Here is a 19,848-nt window from a genome sequence, read left to right on the forward strand (position 1 = left end):
ATAAATCCAAAAAAAGATGAATATTCCAGTGGAGGACTCAGAAACAAGTAAAGAGAAAGCCAGAGAGATGTGCTTTCAACTCTGCTTTAATCCAAGATAAAAGGAAGTAAAGGCCCAGGACTCACCTTGGTACATACCAACCCAGGAGCTGTGATTGGTTTTCATGTGGCAAAGAGCAATGTTATTGATCATCTCAACAATGCAGTTTGGAGTGACACATACATGAACTTGAGGCTTTTATAGTAAGGGATAACCTGCTTCGAAATTTGTTCTTTTACAAACATGGGCTAGTATACAATAGCCTTTGATTCCACCTGTGAACACAAAAGAAAGTAGGGATTCATCCCCCACCCACCCCACGCCCCTGCAAAAGGCCAAAGCCAATTAGGTACAGTGATGAGATAAAAGAGCAAAGCGCTACCGAAAAAGGTGTCTGAAAAGTTTGCAGGACAGGTAAAATCGAATACATGGTGGCTGAACAGACTAAAGTAATATCCAGGCAGAGGGAACACGTGTGGTTTTACTCAGGAACTGTAACAGGCCAGAAGTTAGAGAAAAAAGATAGCAAAGGTCCACCTTCTGGGTCTAGTGAGCTTCAGTTTAAAATTTTTGAGTATTCATTATAAACGTCATCTATGTCTGAGTCTTAGTAAAAGATAAATTGGTAGTTGTTACTTATAACTTTTCATGATGCCCAATCTTTTTTTAAAATTGTTTTTATTTCAGTACAGTTGACACACAAGGCTACATTAGTTTTGGGTGTACAACATAGTGATTCAACTTCTCTGTATGTTATGCTGTGCTCACCACACGTGTAACTACCATCTGTTACCGTACAGTGCTATTACAATATCATTGACTTATTTCCGATGCTGTGCATTTTATTCCTGTGACTTATTCCATAACTGGAAGCTTGTGTCTACCACTCCTCTTCCTGTGTTACCCATGCTCCCACCCCATTCCCTCTGGCAACCATCAGTTTGTTCTCTGTTTATAGGTCTGATTCTGCTTTTTGTTTCTTCATTTGTTTTGCTTTAAATAGTATTAACATGAGATAGTTTTAAATTATTGAGACATTTATTTAATAATTAAAAACAAATACTTGGTACAGATAAAATGACAATTAAAAACTGTACAATAATTGCTGAGTTAGGACAAATGTATACAAATGGGGCCTTTTCAAAAATAATGAATGTGTAAGATAAATACTGGGTTTTCAGTTAGTTTCATCATTAGCTGGAAGATAGCATACATGTCTGTCTAATAAAAAGACTACATTTATTGTTCCATATGCTGAGTTAATCGGTAGAGGGGATAAGCATTATAAAGTCACAGGACAAGACCATCTAAAGTCAAATAAGCATCTTCACAGGCAAAAATAGAGTTCTTCTAAGTCTATAATAATTTAGAAAGGCTTGTCATCATCTGCATTTGCCCACAGAAATAGAAAGGTCCTTGAGCAGCTTGTTGCATACTTGGAGCACATATCCTTAAAAAATTGCCAAAAGAGAAATTCATTCAGTTATTCAATGTACATTTATTGAGCACCTACTATGTACCAGGCACTAGTAACACAGATGAAGAGTACATTGGTAAAGCTTAAATTCAGTTTGGTCTTAAAAACAATTTCTATCTGGCCCCTGGGACCACTTATATCTTCTAAAGAATTCTGCATGTTAGGTAAAGGAGAAATTTCACCTTAAAAAAATGCACAGGTTACACTGGTAAAATTTAACATCTGTGAGGCCTAATGGAACAGTGGGGAAAAGGACTGGATTAGGAGGAGTAGGGAAAGTAGTTCTGGTCCTATTACTTATTAGCTGTGTGACCTTAAGCAAATTTCACCTCTCTGGCCCTAACTTTTCATAAGTAAAATGGTAATTGGGCTATAGTCCAAATATTAGAACCAAAAGGAACAGGGATCATCTAATCCTATGTTTTCCAAAGTCTGTAGTTCAAATGAAAATATGTAGAAGCCCCAGTGTAAAAGTGATGAAAGAGTTGCTTTGAAGAAAGCGGCATCCAGAACCTCACTCCCCCTGCCCTCCCCCTCCTCCTGAAGTGGTCCAGGACGGGGGGCATTCACAGAACATTTGAGAACTACTCATCTAGTCCAAACCCGTACTTTTCAGATGAGAAAACCAAGACACAGAACAGAAGCGATTGGTTCAGTGTGCATATGTGGCTTCCTAAATAGGAGGGCTAAGTAAAACATTTTAAGAAATTCATAAAAAATGCAAATTGTCAAGAAGGAAATTTTCTATTTTGATTCTCTCAAAGTAGTTCCTTTATGAAAGGGAGCTTTGAAATTGATTTTGTTTAAGGCAGCCAGCCAGAGGCTGAAATGAAAAACTACCAACTAGCCTGCAGGGTCTATAGAGGATTTTGGCAGAAAACCACACAGACCTCATGTCAGTAGGCACTGGACCTTGCAAGATCCTGGCCCCAACAATGCAAGCACTAGCTGTTTCAAGAGACATATTTGGAAAATTAGGAATGAGTACAGACAAGTGTCCAGCTCCCAGATCCCCAAGGAGGAGTCACCATCTACTACTCAGAAATACTAACAGAAGTGGGCATGTTAGATCTTAAAGTGAACAGTACAACCAAAATCACTAGTCAGAGGCATCCTCTACATGGAGGACGGTCCTAGTTTGATATCTTGACCACTGTTAATCGCAGCAAACTTGAAATTAAACCAGAAAGTTAAAATGCATTGTCCACTGCTGGACCTATTTGGTCAGAGCTGTGATCTCTTCTGATTTCATGGCATCAGACAGGAAGCTGAGCTCATTGCATAAGGTCTCGTATCGGAACGCCATCCGGATCTGAGCAACATTTGTCTTTCGGATATCATTTCCTTCAGGTCCTTCTTTATAATAATTTTGTCCCAGAAACTTTTGCTTCTCCTGTGGAACCAGAGAAGTACAAATGAAACCATATACCTTAGGTTTATTTTCTATATCCTCACGGCAGCTTTGACATTAGCCACACCAAATCAAACCAGTCCCCTGAAGCTGGTCCTTCACCAAGACGTCGTTCCCCACAGGGTTCTTAAAAATTCCTGCTGGCCCATGTGCTCGAGCATGTCACCCTGATGCCCACATTCATTCCCTTCATTTCTGACTATGCTTTCCTTGACCACAAGAAAAAGATAAGACCTCCAGGAGCTGCTGGCAATGAAGAAGGCAAGATGAAGGCATGAAGACTCTCAGTCCCTCCTGAGAGCTGACAGGGGCAAACAGTCTTAGGAAGCGGGTCTGCACAATTGAATCGTGAACATTTAGCTCTTCTCTGCATCAGCATCCAATAAGAGCAGCACCGATGCGGCTTCTTCCTGTACCAGTGACACCACCCCAGGGAGGTACCCAGGAGCCTAAGACACCACGTAGAGAAATGGTTCTCAACCCTGTCTCCACATCAGAATCACCTAGGGAACTAGAAAAAAAATTACCGATGTCCAGGTCCCATCCCTACAATGTTTTATTCAGTGTAAGTACTATTCACTATCCAAAAAATACTGAGTGCCTACTATGTGCCAGGGACTATTCTACGCCCTAGGGATATAATGCTGAACAAAACCGTCTAATGGAACTTACATTCTGGAAGGAAAGACGGGAAAACACATAACTACATATTACAATGTCAGTAGTAATAAATGTTATGAAGAAAAACAGATTAAAGGGCTGGAGAATGATGGCAAGTGTGTGGCTGTGGTAGAATGGTGATCAGGGAGGGCCTCTCGGAGGAGGTCACGTTTGAGGTGTGAAAGGGTGAAAGAGCAGCCTTGAAAATTCAGGGGTCTCCCCTAGAGAGTTTCAGCGTTCACCCTGCTTGTCATCCTCACGGATCTCAGAGCCTAGAAAGTGCCTAACATGCAGCAGGCACCCATTGTATGTGTGTTGAAGGGACAAGAGGGACAGAAGGCAGTGCCATCACACACCATACCTGATGGGAGAGGCCACTCTGCAGCACGCTGTTCCTGGCGATTTCACACAGGTCACACGTGCTCAGCTTCCACACTTGAGCGGCAATTGCATATTCTTCCATAAGTGCTTCCTAGATCCGCCCCCCCAAAAAGCAAATATATGAGATGGTAGGATATCCATTTCAATCGTTCACATATTCCCAAAGCTAGAAACATCAACAGACATTGCAGATCTAATTTTTCTTTAATGTCTGCCACCTGGAAAACCAAACAACATTCCCACCCCCTTAAATTATGAACTCGTAAGATCATCTTTGGTGAATTCTCAGGTTTCCAAAGAGAGAGGTGTCAAAGAACCCCTACACGTTGATTTGTTGGCCGGCACCTGTTGGAAGCCCTGTGTCAAGTCATGTGGATGCCAGCCTCTGTTCCACTGCGACAATCACCCTGGGCGTGTACATGTTTAGTACCTGCTCTGTAGCTTTGCTTTTTATTTCACATCACTTTCTTAAGATTGCCCCAAAATAAAAGTGAATCTGAATAAAGTATTAAGAGCAAAGCTGGAACATTAAATAAGAATGAGAAATGACCAAGTAGTGAGACAGTAATCCCAAAGGGATTTGGGTTTGAGCTGTGCTTTCTGCCTTATCTCCTAGGATGTGAAATGTCTACCATTGATCATAAGCTCTCCCATTACTGCTCGGACACCCCCACTGCCTCTGTAACCTAGAGCAGCAGTTCTCAAAATGTGATCCAAGGTCCTGAAGGCCTTTTGAAAGGTCATCCCTCTTCCAACTATGTACCTTTGTGAGGCAAGATTTTCTTCATATACTTTGATAAAAAAACAAGGCATCACAACCGATTGAATGCAGATGCAGATGTAAGAATCCTGCTGTCTTCTATTAAACCAGACATTAAGGGGATTTGCAAAAATGTAAAATAATGCCATTCTTGATGCCTTTTTTTTTTTTTTTTTTTTTTTTGCTTTTGGACAATATGACTAGTTTCCATAAAAATGGCTATTTATGTTAACATTTGGTAGGTTTGTTAATGTTACTTTTTAAGTATGTATTTATTTTGGGAGATGGAGAATGAGCAGGGGAGGGGCAGAGAGAGAGAGAGAGAGAGAGAGAGAGAGAGAGAATCCCAAGCAGGCTCCACACTGTCTGTGCAGAGCCCAATGCAGGGCTCAATCCCACGAATGGTGAGACCATGGTCTGAGCTGAAATCAAGAGTTAGATGCTTAACCAACTGAGCTACCCCCAGACACACACAACCTTGTTAATGTTAGTTTTAAATGAGTTAATATTTTTCAATTTCAAATTAGTTTCTAACACACTTAAATATAACTAGATATAGCTTATGTAATCAACAGCTTTCTGAGGGCCTTTAATTCTTAAAGCTTATAAAGGGGTCCTGAGACCAAAAACTTGGAGAGCCTGTCCTAGACGACAGGCACTTATGTTTTTACTAATCAATGGCTGGTCCCCATGCATGATATTGCCTTTCCCTTCCTCTTTCCTGGCCCTACAGATCCAGAGTAGAATAATAATAATTAATAATAATAATAATAGTATTAAAATGTTAACTAACATTTTGAATACATGCTATATTCAGACACTCTGTTAGACTCTGGTTCATTATCTTAATGGATCCTCACAATAAAGCAGAGGTAGACATAGAGACAATTTCATCCCTATTTTACAGATGAAGAGGAATAAGATAGAGATCAAGTAACTTTACCAACATCATGGAGATAGTAAATGCCAAAGAAAGGGAAAATGGAGAAGGCAAAAAAATAAAATTGTGCCTTCGTGGGTTCAAGGACTCCAAAGACAGGGCTCCTGGAAGAAACACTTTTTGCCCCCCAGGAGCTTATCTCTTGCCTTCACTGGGCACCAACCCCACCCCAAAAGCAGAACTGAGTGTGTTCTCTGGTGTGTGCAGTTGGGAGGGCAGACCAGGGCTGGCTGGGGCACCTAACATCCTCACCTTTGTATAGTGGAACTGCATGGGGTCATCAGTGGAGAGAGAAACATGGAGTCCTTTGTGCAGGAATTCCCTCAGAGGGTTTTTGGAATATTCAAGGAACAGACTGTTGTTGCTAAGAGGAGACATGGCAATGGGGATCTGAGCAAGGTAGTAGAGATACTGCAACACCGGACTCTGCAAAAGAACCACCAAACTCAGGTGACAAGCGCCAGAGAAGGGAGGGAAGGAGCATTCATCAGTGGAAACCAGGTCCGGCTAGTGTCTGTGTAACAGAGCGCCCTGAAGCCAACAGACCCAGATCCCCACCTCCCCTTCCCCACCTCTATGTTCATCTGATACATCACATGCCCCTCTCCTCCTGGGCTGCCCTCCACCTACTGTTGGGAGCTCGCCTTCTTGGCTCCAGACAAGGCACAGCTCAGGGCAAGAAGGCAGCTGCAAGGCTCCAAACTGACCCCAGGCTACATACTCTGCTCCCCTCCCCCAGGTACTGCCCCCAGTGGGTCAGCACAGGAGATGCTGGGCTTTTGTGATGTTGCTTTGACCACAAACACCCAGGATGAGTCTGTAAACGCTCTGGCTCCTCGGAGATGGGAAGGGGCCTGGGAAGGGGCCGACCTGACTGGGCTAGAGTGGTTTTCTGATGTAACACCCTCCGCCCACGGAATTGTGACACACAATTAGACCTCCCCAGGACACAAGAGGCACCAGAGGAGCTTGAGCAAACATCTTTCTTATGGAAGTGATCCAAAATATGGAGAAGACCAAATGGGCAGAGTTCGTGGTTATTTACACAAGCAAAAATTTGATAGACTCTGTCGAATAATCAGAGACTAGCTGAATCAATTATAGACCATCCAAGTGGTGGGCCATCCTTCCAACAGCCTTTAGGATGAGGAGCATAAATGCTGCAGCACAGAAAAATGCTTGTTATATAAAGTTAAAGGACAAAGTAGAACCAAAACAAAACAAAAAAAATCTGTGCTCATAATAAGCACATTAGAAATCTGCTCTGGTAAAAAAAAAAAAAAAAAAAAGATGAGAATTAGAAATCCGAAAAAGCTAATAATGGCTATTTCTTTTAAAGTAATAGCAATAATGTTTGTTTTTTCCATTTCTCCATCTTTTGGAAGATCCAAATTGCAATATGTTTGATTATATTCTTTTCATAATTAAATATGATAAATATGAAACCAAGATGACTACAGACAGCCCAACCCAGAAAAAGACTCCAGCCTTTTAACGTCACTGGCCAGAGCCTCCCAGAGGGCAGACAGGAAACCAAGCGATCCCACTCCTCCCCAGGGGAGCCCATGGCAGGACCATCATTGCAGGGCAGGTTTCCGTGAGTGGTCTGGTTACCTTCTTGAGGAGTAGCCCATGGGAAATGTTGTCAGCAGTCAGGAACGCAGACACCAGGTGGGTGATGGAGCCAGACTCTCCACAGTGAGGCCGGAACAAGAAAGTGCTCAGGCCTCGTTCCCTGCAGAAGTGAGGCTCTTAGTCAGTAAGGACCCCTAGTCCACTGTACGTAGGGCCGCACAGGCCTGGGGCGTGTACTCCTAGCTCAGGACCTACTCCAGGGAAGACAGTCACCCATGGGAGAGTCAACACAGCTGACACAGGGCACTCTGGAAACTACCACCCCACCCTGCAAAATACAGAGAGCCAGGTCCAGTGATCTTCAGAACCAAAAGATGCCATCTCTGGGGAACAGAAAGGGGACCTAGTGGTACAAAGAGAACTTGCTGTGTCCACTACTGACCTTCCCCTCTTTACCACGTCTTGTAGCCTAGACTCACAGACCTTCAGAGCAGCAAAGGCCATGTGAAACCATGGAGTCCAACCACTTTGTCATAAATATGGGTAAACCCAGAGGGTGGAGTCAGGCATTCAAAACCCCTGGGCAGGTCAGCTAGAGCTAGAACTTAAGCCCCTCCCTCCAGCAGCTCAGCCTGGACTGCCCCACCCCAACATCAGGCCATCTCCTCTCAATCATGGTCCATCCGAAACCTCCACAGGCTGCACTGGCTTAGGCTGAGCTAGAGAGGCCCCATGGCCCAGCAGGGGCAGGAGGGAGGCTACACCTGCAAGGGGGTGGGGATGAACAGCTCAGTGTCTGCTGCTCTGGGCACCCAACTCCCGCCTTACGTGCCCTGTGTGTGTGAGCACTGGTGGGAGCCTGTGCAGATAAGATAGTGATGTGAGCTCCACGATGGCGTGGATTTAGTCTACTTTGTTCTCTGTTAGATGTCTAGTGCCTGGGACAGTGCCTGTCACATACAATAATCGGTTGCATGGATAGATGCATGTGTGCACACTGTTGGTGCGGTGGAAAGAACATGCGTGTGTGTTGGCATGTCCCATGTCTGTATCATATCAGGGATGAACAGATACACGCATAGCTCTTGGTGGGTATATGTATGCACACATGTGTGTACGGGCATAAAGTCTGGCTGTGTTGTACGATCATGTCTGCGGCATAGCAGCATGCCTGCATGTGTGCATGGCTCTGTGAATACTGTGACCTGTGTTGTGTGCTGGGGCATGACCCCGGGTGTGAGGTGTGAGGGCACACAGACGTGTGTGCAGGGGCTGGGCTCACCCACCTGCGGAGGTTGTTGAGCACCATGATGTTGGCATACATGTAGTACAGGTAGTAGCTGTAGGGCGGGTTCTGCTCACTGGTCCAGATGTCTGGGTTGGGGCTCTTGTCTGAGAACATGTGGTCGCTGTGCTTGGATTCATCATCCACGCTGTCAAACCCTGTCACCTGGGCAGGAGGAGGGGTCCTGCATCAAGCTGAGGCAGATGAGCTGCCAAAGGCCTTGGGGGCCAAGCCTCCCAGGTTCATCCGTCAGCTGGGGACCCCATAGCCTAACTGAGGCCACATTCCTCCCAGGGATCGGAAGTGGGGACGATGCCATAACCTGTCCCTCTGTGGCTTCTAAAAGTAGCCAGAAGGCCAGACTGGAGAGTGCGAAGCCCTAGTGTGGTAGTGGTGATGGTAAGAGGGGAAACTCAGACTGGACCAGCCACACCCACAACCCATCCCTCTGCTGTGCCAAGGAGAAGGCCAACACTGCAGGGTAGCTAGCAGAAATTGCCATCAGCAGCAGTGACAACAGCTGTGAGGGGGAATGGGACAGGCCAACTATACGGCAGGCCCTATGCACTTACCACACATCAGCTAATATAACACTCAGAGCCATCCTGTGAGGGAGGGCTTGACTATGAACAAACCAGACCCAAAACGCTTAGGGAGCTTGCCCACGCAAGACAACCAGTCTCTGAACCTAAATGGACTCTGGGTCTGGTCTCTGGGGCTGTGAGTGGAGGATGCCCCTGGGATGTACCAGGTGAGGCCACAGGAAACCAGTCTCAGTGCCTCACAAACAGGTCAAGGTGGGCCCCATCCAGGAGGGCCCCTGGAGGGTGAGCTGTGGTTCCCAGGAGGGAAGTGCTCTGCCCCCCAACTCCTCCCTGGGAACTTCCCTCTGAGCTTCCTGTCTTTCCACAGTAGCTGCACCTCAGCTGAGACCCAAATTTTGCCCCTGGGGGCACCACCCTGGTCACTGGCTGCCTGGTCACCTGCTCCCAGTCCCTGACCAAACATGTACCTACAGAAGATACAGCCTCGCGGCCAGCACAAAGGAGTAGTTCTGCTCGCATCTCCCCCACTTTTACTCAGCCGCAACAGCACTTTGGAAGGAGCCTCTGAATGACTCCACCTTGCTCCACAACTGGCCCAAACTGGGGAGTCCTGGCCAGGTCTGCCAGCCTCTGCCATTCCTATATGGGCAGTAGGTGCCCAGAGGAGCAAGGGACCATGAGGGTCCTTGCGGAATCTTCCCTGTCATAGAAACACGTGTCAAAAGCAATGACATGGCTGCCACCACAGCTCCCAGCATGGCCTGGATGGGTCTGGGGGCCAGGGAGGCCCTTGAGCCCTGCTCTGTACTCACTAGCCCCGTGCCTTACCTGAACTCTCCAGGGCCTGACATGGAGGTAACAACAGTCCCTCTTCTCAGCTTTGTATTCAACAGATGGAGGGCCTCAAGCACAAAATATGTCCAATCCCCAACTCCTCCTCCTCCCCAAGCGTGCTTTTCCCCCACTTCTAGTGACCTCTGAAGGCACAGGGTCCACTCTCCCACAAAGCCGGGCACTGGGGAGGCACCCTAGATTCTTCCTCCGGGCTCACCTTCAGGCTTTGCCCAGGTCCTGTCGATGCTGCAACCATGCCCACCGCTTGCCCAGAAGCCCTGGCCTGCCATCTGCATATGCCTCACTTTTCCTACTTGGGAGGCACTACAGCATGAGGGTAATAACACCTGCTGGGGAATCAGACACCTGGATATGAATTCCAGTTCTACCACTTTTGAGCCTCATGTGATTTCCTCATATGTAGATTGGAGCAAGTAGCTTCACTGGGCTGAATTAAATGAGACAATCCGTGGAAGCATTAACAGTGCTTCATACAGCAAGCATGTAATAATTCTGCCCAGCATGAACACCAACAAAATGACGTGGAGTCAGGTAATCATGAAGCTGAAGCAAAACCATGTCATGGTGTGGATCACTGGGCAGGCAGCAAACACTCATAACTGTGAGCTGTTCTGCTGGTGCAAGTCCCCGGCATCTGTCTCTACTGCTGGAGCAGGCCCCCTGGCTCTCATCTTGCCCCTTTCCCCCCACCTTTAGCTACCGTCTGTTCCCGGCCTTTCTCCATACAACAGCCAGCATGGTGTTTGTCTAAAACATAAATTCAATGACGTCCTTCAGCCTGCCCAAACATTTCCTAGCAGCCCCCTATACACACACACAGAGACCCCATCACCCCTTCCCACACCCCCAGCTCTCCAGAACCTTCTCTGCCTCCCTCCCTGTCAGACCCCCAGAACCTCCATGGGGTACTGAACTTGCTTCTCACTGTCTACAGCCATCTCCATTCTGGGAACCCAGAGGGAGGGATCAGGGCCTGCCCCACTTATACCCTTTCTGGTTAACTTCTCCTCTATCCCTTCTTCCCCTCTCCCATAACTAGCCAACTAGATAAATGCATGTTGTCGGGCTTGTGTACTCAACCAGACAAGACGTGAGGACCATTGTTATGAGGTAAAAGCAAGAGCACTGATTGTCTACATTTCTAAAGACCTGGGGGTGCTGCTGGGCGCTTCTGGGGACAGAATCCAGTCTTTCCAGCACCACCCAGCCAGGAACCGACTCTTCAGTCTTTCCCCACTGCTGTCTTCCTGGCACCCCATCCACATCCCAGGGCTGCCCCTGAGGAGAAGGGGACTTCCCCTACCCGGAGCAAACTCATTATTTTGGAAATTCAGTTTCTTGGGATCGGCCACCCCTGCCTGGGGCACAGAGTGACAGGATCTGAGAAGGGAAGCCTGACCCAACCCACTTGGAAGTTTCTCTTCCCTTCACCACTGGGCACATCACCTGAAGCACCACCCACACTTACATATTTGAGGAAAAGATGAAGCTCTCGGTGATCCTGGGGGTTGATTGTGGCCTCAAAAAGGGGCAGGAAGATATTCTCCAGCATCTTCCCAAAGCTTGGCAGCAGCTTCTTTGACCTAAATATGTCACTGGGGGGAAGCAGAGACTTGCTGATTAAAGTGAACCTACCAGCCCTGTTGATCTGTGGGAGAGCAACCCCATCGCTTCCTCAGGCCACTTGTGTTTCCATCTAAACACCTGGAGTAGAGTCAGAGATGTGGCTTGAACACAGGTCCTTCCCCTCCTCTCCAACTCCCAGCAAGTTCTGCAATGCTAGGCATTGGTCAACGCCCACCCATGCCCATCAGAGAGCTTTTCCAAGCTAGAGGCCATGCTGGAGTGGGGTGCTGGGACTCAGGCTGACCAAAGGTCTGAGAGATGAGTTCTCAAATTTCTTGGTTCTCAAATTTCTCCTCCACTGAGTTGAGTTCCCTTAAACCACATATCCCGGCCCACGCAGGGACCATGAGCCCCACATTGGCCAGATGGAAGAGGACAGTGGTCATCTGAGTCCTAGCCATGGAAATCCAGTGCCAGCAATGCCACCATCAAGTTACTCATACCCAGGGGCTCATGCAAAAGGATAATCCACCCTCAAACCCCATTGAGAAGATGGGTAGTAGTTCCTGCTAGGTTTTGCACAGGCTTGTTCTTCAAAGAATGAGTTTAAGCGTCACAAGGATAACTTTGCCAACCACCCCCGCACTATGGGAAAATCCCTAGGGAGGAGAGGCCCAAGCTGGCACCAGAACCGGCCCCACCAGCAATAGTACAGACTCAGCAGCCCATGAGGGACAGGCTGTGTCCCCAGAGGGCATGGGCAGACAGCGGGCCACCTCACTTACTAGATCCGGGGCACCTGGATGATCCAGCGCATGTTGGGTGAGTAGACCTTGTGCTGGATGAACCAGCGGGCCAGTTTGGGCCACTCCTTGGGATTGCGGCCATAGATGGACAGCCGTGGCTCTGAGTACTGGTACTTGCTCTCCTCCAGCTCCCTGGCCACCTCCTAGCACCAAGAAGAGCTCAGGTCAGCCCAAGAGCACCCCAGCTGCTGGATCCTGCAGCTCCCTCACCACCTGCTCCCAGGCTGGGAAGGCCTAATCTACATCCTCTCGCTGCCATGTAACTACTCCTCCACCTCAGTAGAGGCTCCTTCCTGGGGGAGGGGAAGGCTGTGGTCTGCACAGTCACATGTCTAACCAGGCCAGGCAGCAGAAGCCCCTCCAAATGGAGCTACGCTGCCCCAAATCCAGACTGCAGACAGGGCAGTGAGCCTGGCTGCTGTGAGCACTGGTGGATACCCTCCCTTCCTCTGGCATGCATTCAGCACCTGCAGCACCAGTGTGCCCATGCTCGGGAGCTGGCAGCCTGGGCCACCGCACAGGGCTCCTGGGTGCCTGTGCCTTGCCTGAGCTGGATGGTGGACTGATGGGGATTCGGGGAGGGGAAAACAGAAGGCTATGCAGCGCCCCCACCCTCTGCAGGTAGATGCTGTCAGGTATCGGAAGAGGGCTTGGAGAGGCCCAGGGCTCACTCGCCTTGACCATCCGAGCAAAGTACTCTCCTCCCAGGTAGTTTTCAGTTTTCAAATATAGGTCGCGCAGCTCACTGGCCCCCACAGGGTTGTATTTGGAGTTGAACTTGTCAAAGCGATGGAATGTCTGCCGGCCCTGGAGAGAGGAGACCACCAGGCAGATCACCACATTGTTCTGTAGCCACCATACACATTTCTCTCTCCAGGCCTTTACAAGGGGGTCTTATGTGTAACCATGCTGATGGCTATCTTCTATGTCAGCTCTTGCATGAAATCTTGGAAAGTCCTGGGGCCAGGATGTGTCTCCTCACTCAGTCAGCCCCGGGGTCCTGTACTGAGGCCCTCTGTGAAGGATCAAGGCATCTCGTGCTCCAAGAAACCATGGCTAGGAGCATCACTGGCTGAGTGAGCAGAAAACACAGACTACTAACCAATCAGTAATAAAGGGTGTCTATTACTGCTTCGACTTCATCAGGCACTTTCTCCACATTACTTCATTCAGTGTTTTATTTGTTTTACTAAGATTTTTTTATTGTGGTAAAATATACATAACACAAAACTTATCATCTTAACCGTTTTTTAAGTGTGCAGTTCAACTCTCTATCTTGTAAAACTAAAACTTTATACCCATTAAACAATAACTCCCCATGACCCCTTCCTCCTGGTTGCCCCTGGTAACCACCCCTCTCTCTCTATGAATTTGCCTATTCCACATACCTCATATGAATAAATCATATACCCACTGTCCTTTTGTGTCTGGCTTTTCTGACTTAGCATGTTTTCGAGGTTCACCCGTGTTGTAGCAGGTATCGGTACTTCATTCCTTTTTAGGACTGCAGAATATTCCATTGTGTGTATCTACCACATCTTGTTTATCCATTCATCTACTGATGGACACTTGGGTCATTTCCACCTACTGGTTGTTGTGAATAGTGCTGCTATATAAGCTCTGGTGTGCAAGTATCTGTTTTAGTCCCTGCTTTCAATTCTTTTGGGTATATTCCTAGAAGTGGAATTGCTGGAATATAATAGTAATTCTGCATTTAACTTTTTGAGGAAACTCCACACTGTCTTCTATAGCAGCTGCACCATCATTTAGAATTTTAATAACTTCGTAATATCAACAAGGCACATGGCATTCACCATTTCATAAACAAGGAAATGAAAGCTTAAGTGACCTGCTTAAGGGCACACAACTCCTAACTGGCAGAAGGAGAATTAGAAGGGGGACCTGTCTGACTCCAGTCACACTCTTTTTTCCGACCCCATGGCCCTGCTATTCCCTGAGGCCAAACTACCTCTTATATCTCCTATGGCTAGAAGAGAAAGAGCTGCTTACACCGCCAGCCTCTCTCCAGGCACAACCATGGCTTCCTTCCAGCAGGTTGAGTCCCCAACCAGGATGGGTTGAGGCACTAGGGCAGAACCTCACTCACCGCATGGACATCCAGTGAATCGACAGTGAGATCATATGGGTCCATGTGCAAGCTGTCGAACACCTGCCGCAGGGTGATCTTCCGGCCCCGCTTCTCGGCCACAGTCCTGTCAGGCTCTGTCTTGTACGTGTGCTTGATAAAGCGCAGCAAGTGCTTCTGGTTCATGCAGGCAGCTGCGTGGATGTGTGTGTCCACCTGCAACATGGTGCCCACAAGCCATGAGCCAGGCCACCTCCCCTGGCCACAAGAATTGGGGTGTCCAAGCCTCAAAGTAGACGGCAAAACCTCAGTATCCATGGCCCTACCAATGCCTGAATCTACACCCCTCCCCCCAGTTTCTCCTCTAGGCTTTGAAACTGGTCCTCCCTCTAGTTTTGCTGCTCAATTCACCTCATTATAGCATCCAAAGATCTTTTTAAAATGTGTCTGGCCATTCCCCAGCTAACAAAACCATCAATGGCCCCCAAGTCTTCAAAATAAAGCTCAAACTCCTTACCCTGGGATTCAAGGCTTACTTCCACCCTTAATTCCCACCTTACCACTGCCTGCTCTATGCTCCAGCCATGACATACCACTTACAGGCACCTGAGGCATTGTGCTATTCTGCACCACATCACTTTGCCCATGTGTCTCCTCTGCCTGGCATGTCTTCCTTCCTCCTCACCAATCTCATCCACCTACAGGGAATTTCTAACAACCTCCTCCTCCTGGAAACCAATCCTGATCCCCTCAGCACACTGACCAGTTTTTCCCTTGCCCAACCAGGAAAGCTAGCATGGACACTCCCATTAGTGTACATGTCTCTGCTGTTCACTCTACAAATTCCCCATCTACTCTGTCACTAGACTGGGAGCACAGTGCTCAAGGACAGAGACCTCATCTTATGCATCTAAGTCTCCAGTGCCCACCCAGAGCCTAATATGATGCATTTGTTGAGTCAATGGATGGATGGATGAACAAATGATGATATCCACATCCTCAAATAACCCTAAGGGCCCGCCAAATGCCCCACAAGGTACCATTCTTCCCACTGACTTCTCTTGGAATATTCCCATCAGCCACCAGCCCTGAGGAAACAGAGACCTGGCTAATCCGGGGGATGGCTGAAGTCACAGTGGGCATCCTGATGCCCCTTGCACGAGCCCAAGGGGCCTCAGGGAGGTCCCCAGGGAGAGAGGCAGCAGTCTCATGGGCTCTGCAGTTACTGCTGTAGCCGGCTGGGTACTCTGCCAGGGCCAGGATGAGGAGGCGGCTGACCTCTGGCCAGGGAATGCTGTCCACAGCTGGCCAGGCATCTCCAAGTCAGGCCAAACCAGACATTTGATCTGTTGAATTTCTGTGAATATTGTCTGAGCCAGCCCGTGTCACTGACAGCATCACTGACTCATCCGGGCCCTTCTTGCCATTAATCTTGCCACTTCCAACCAGAAAGACCACTAGACATCAAAGAAATAAAACAATTCAAAGCACCAAAAGCTAAAACATCGCCCAAAGCACACTGTAAAGGCTCAGTCATCTCAGGGATAGGCTGGGCTCATGTGGGATGCACAAGAGGTCAGCCTGGCTTAGCTCAGCAGGACGCAGCTGGACTCCACTACCTCAGCATGACAGAGCACATTCTGGGCTTTCTGCTTGTGTCCTCTAGCATACCAATGACACACTGCAGGGGGTGCAGTCTGTCCTTATCCCCACGAGTCACAAGATGAAGGAAGAAAACAACTGGACAATCCAGGAAGCATCCAATCCAAACTTCGGAATGTCCAAGGTGATTATTTTAGAAACAAGTAAAAGAGCCTGTCATTGGATGTCAGTGTTTTCAATTCACGAGGAGACACCAGCATGTTCTTGTTTTCACCTAAGATCCAGGTGTAAGCAAACAGTACAGTTTACACACAGGGCTGGCCAACACTGGCCATTTCCACATGCATATCAGACATCACTAATTGATTGCAGCACTTTCACTATGCTTTGGGAGTAGCCACTGCCAAATGGTCAAGTCTGGCACAGAAGATGAAGCCTATTTGCTATGCCTGATATGGCACGTAAACCAAAGTGGATTGAGGACTAATCTTACCCAACTCCTAAGCAGTAAACACACTCGGCCCTGGTTCTTAACTCTGAGCAAACAACAAATGTCTCAGTTACACAGTCCTGCTGTTTGGGCCCCGTGGTGTCATGACACATGACCTGTTGTGATGTTGCAGATACTTTCACAAACACCACCCACACAGACCCAATGGCCATGCACAGCTTCTGCCTCAGAGCACAGCCCTGGTTTGCCCTCACAACACTGATAGCTACCTTAGAAATATGGAGGCCACCCTCCCAGGCCACCCTGGGTTTCAGAAAGCCAGTTCTCTCACAGAAGAGGTTTCCAAGGTAAGATAGAGCAGTCAGCACCCAGGAGGCAGGGAGGGGCAAGCAGAGGCCTGACTTGGAGCAGATCTGGGCCCATGTTTATGGACTGCTGTGGTGCCAGAAAACAGGCCACTGCATTACGGCACAGGGGTTAAGGCCATCTCTATCCAGAGAGCACGTTTAGCCTCAGACTGAGAGGGGGACCCCTAGGGTTAGGTAACCATGGCCCCCTCTAGGACCCTCTTCCACATCACAGCCAGAGAGCAGCTGGTTGGCTCAGGAGCCCACCCATTGGGGCCCTACCTCAGAAGCAGTGTCCCAGCCAGTAAAATCACCAAGGACACCTTAGCCCCAGGCAGCAGGAAGTAGGCCCAGAGCACTCATGTGGAGGGTAGGACTGCACTGGGCTGGGCAAGAAGCTTCCTCAGACACCCATCTGGGTACGTGTAGTGCATTTAGGCAGGACTGAGAGGGGCTGGCATGGTGCCTCAGCATCTACCTGTCTGAGCACCTGAGGCTCTTAGAGAAGGAGCAAATAGTGCTCAAAGGTAAGGGTACCAGGTAGGTGATTTCTCACATATGCTGTCACCTCTACCTAGAACCCCCTGAGACACTTCCATAAGCCTCACAGCTCATGAGCTGAAGTCACCTCTCATTCTCAAGGCTCTTCCTTGAGAAGAGACTTGGATGGATGGTCCCATCCAAGGGGAGTCCATGCCAGACCGCAAGAAGTGACCTTAGAACCCCCTAGAGGAGGCCCCCAGGGATGGGAACTCACTTAACAGAAGTGACCTTGGGACCTCTCTGGAGGAGGCCTTCCAACCATCACAGCTGAGTGTTCCCAATCAGGTCAGGGAGGCTTGGGCTCCACAGAGGAGCCACATCTTCCCTGTACCTCCAGCCAAGGTTCCCTTATCAAAGCTTGCCCCAGAGAGGGGCAGTCCTCAGGGGTCACATCTAGGACAGAGGCCCCAATGGAGATGAGGACCCCACTGTGACTCAGCTCAGGTTTGGCCATGAGGCAAAGCCTAATCCCCACCCTTCCCCTATGAGCTCCTGTCCCAGAGTACTACCATGCCCCCTCCCCCTTCCCAGCTTCCTCTGCGAACCCCAGGGGCCCTGCATGGTCCAGAACCTCATACACCTCTGCCAACACACTCTCCCCACAGCCCAGCACCACGCTCTCCCCCAGCACCTGAGCTCCTGTCACACCACACCACCTGCTGTCGTGGCATACACTGGTCGTAGTCTCTTCTCTCATAGCACCCTCTCCCTCTTGGTCTTTGCATATGCTGTGCCCTCTGCCTGGAACGCCATCCCTTTCATTCCTTTGCCCCCAACCCCACCCCCCTCCAGGCTGACTCCTACTCACTCTTTAAGTCAGCTCAGTTCTGGCCTCTTCCTGAAAGCCACCCCTGCCACAACACCACACTGAGAGGACTAGGCTAGGAACTCCTTGGGGATGGGCAGCGACTGCTGCTCAACATCAAACACCCCATGCTTAGCACTGATATTCATGAATGGAAGAAAATGGAAAAGCTGGAATCCATGATCATTTAACCTACACACCTGCCCCAGCTGCAGCCCCTGCAGGCCACAGGAACCTGAGCCCAGGCTAAGCCTCCCCCTCCACCCTAGGGGAGTGGCAGAGACAGGAGCACATCAGATCTTTTCCATAAATACACCTGATCCAGAAGGAAGCAAAACCACAAACTCCCAAGCCCAAAGAGTTCATAACAGCCTTTTCTCTCTGTGATGAATGTAATACATCCTCTACCTTAAAAGTAGCCTGACCTCAAGTCTTATGACAATTAACAGACAGACCATACCCTATTTTCTAAGGAAGAGGGCACATTCCAAGAGATACATGATATGGACAAAGATTTCCACCCAGAATCATACCCAGCATGATCTCAGGCATGGCCTGAGAGAAGGAAGGCAACTCACCAGTCTTCCTTCTGCATGTACACATCACACTCCTCTGGCCAAGGAAGACCACACAGGGGTCCAGCCCCAGACTCACCCAGGGTATCCCAGTGGTTTGGAAAGGGGACCGGGAGGGGTGGCTCTCAACAGTGGCCCACTGACACACCTTTCTCACATTATAGAAGTCTCGGTGAGGGTTACTCTTCAACTCTTTGAACTCAGACATTTCATTCAACATCTCATGAAGACTGAACTTGGATTCCAGAAAGTTTAGTCGCCGGTGACAGTATGTTTTCCTGCAAGTGGGGAGAAACCACAGTTAAGGAGAAGTGGCATCAAGCTCTCCAGTTTGGAGACCTCCAGTGGCTGTGGGGACCAACCCTCAGGTGCAAGGTCAGGATGCAGCAGGGATGGATGTGGTGGTCCCAGCTTTCTGCAGACCCAGCTGACCTGTGTAACCACTTCCACATATTCCACGAAATGAGCAGAGAGTCAGTTCAGGGCAGTGGAAAGCTGACTTTGCAAACTCACACAGGTGCTCTGACTTCTAGCTTTATGTGCTTAAGTAATTCATCCCAAGCCTCTGTTTCCCATGAGCAACTACAGAGATGGCAATGCCCAGGACTGCACTGGAGGTTAAATTGGCTCATGTGTGTGAAGGGCCTAACTCTGAGCAGAGTGGATGCTCAATAAAAGTCTCCCTCCTCATCCCTTCCTTCCTTCCTTCCTTATGTCTTCCCATTGATCCTCAGCCACCTTTACTTCTTTAAAGAGTTTCACTTCTCCCCAGAAGATCAGGAGTGCAGTCAAACTATAAGGCAAGACCTGCCTACCTTTGGCATAGAGAGGAAGCATCCTGTAATCTAATGACATTCCCCAAATCCCAAGACCTGAAGACCCTTCAACTCTAAGGTCTCAAGACAAGCAGAGGATGTTTTGTATCATGGGCAGATTAGGAATGTAGGGATGTTTAGTAGCACAGAAATCTCTGCATGGACTGATGCTCCCACCAGCCAGCAAAGGCCCCCAGGGGTGGGAACTCACTGCTCCTGGCCAACTGCCAGCCCACAACCAACCCAGGGGTCTGGCCATGTGCCTGTGCTCAAGCCACACGGAACCTTCAACCACAAGTCACGCCACCCTGCTTCCTTGTGGCC

General features: G+C 48.7%; 1 protein-coding gene across 8 annotated transcripts in view; it reads right to left on the reverse strand.

The window, feature by feature from the left end:
* Window positions 1–1,517: 1,517 nt before the first annotated feature.
* AMPD3 (adenosine monophosphate deaminase 3) overlaps window positions 1,518–19,848 on the reverse strand; it is a 47,260-nt gene continuing 28,929 nt past the window's right edge. For all 8 annotated transcript variants that reach the window (XM_027073163.2, XM_027073162.2, XM_027073160.2 and 5 more), the window contains 10 exons: window positions 18,858–18,987; window positions 14,408–14,602; window positions 12,976–13,107; window positions 12,280–12,443; window positions 11,397–11,523; window positions 8,530–8,693; window positions 7,283–7,403; window positions 5,921–6,094; window positions 3,949–4,059; window positions 1,518–2,909 (listed from right to left, as the gene is read on the reverse strand). In XM_027073163.2, the coding sequence (XP_026928964.2) occupies window positions 2,733–2,909; window positions 3,949–4,059; window positions 5,921–6,094; window positions 7,283–7,403; window positions 8,530–8,693; window positions 11,397–11,523; window positions 12,280–12,443; window positions 12,976–13,107; window positions 14,408–14,602; window positions 18,858–18,987 (1,495 nt within the window). In that variant the 3' untranslated portion in view covers window positions 1,518–2,732. The remainder of the gene's footprint in view (window positions 2,910–3,948; window positions 4,060–5,920; window positions 6,095–7,282; window positions 7,404–8,529; window positions 8,694–11,396; window positions 11,524–12,279; window positions 12,444–12,975; window positions 13,108–14,407; window positions 14,603–18,857; window positions 18,988–19,848) is intronic.

This window comes from Acinonyx jubatus, chromosome D1 (assembly GCF_027475565.1).
Source record: "Acinonyx jubatus isolate Ajub_Pintada_27869175 chromosome D1, VMU_Ajub_asm_v1.0, whole genome shotgun sequence".
Classification (NCBI taxonomy): Eukaryota; Metazoa; Chordata; class Mammalia; order Carnivora; family Felidae; genus Acinonyx; species Acinonyx jubatus.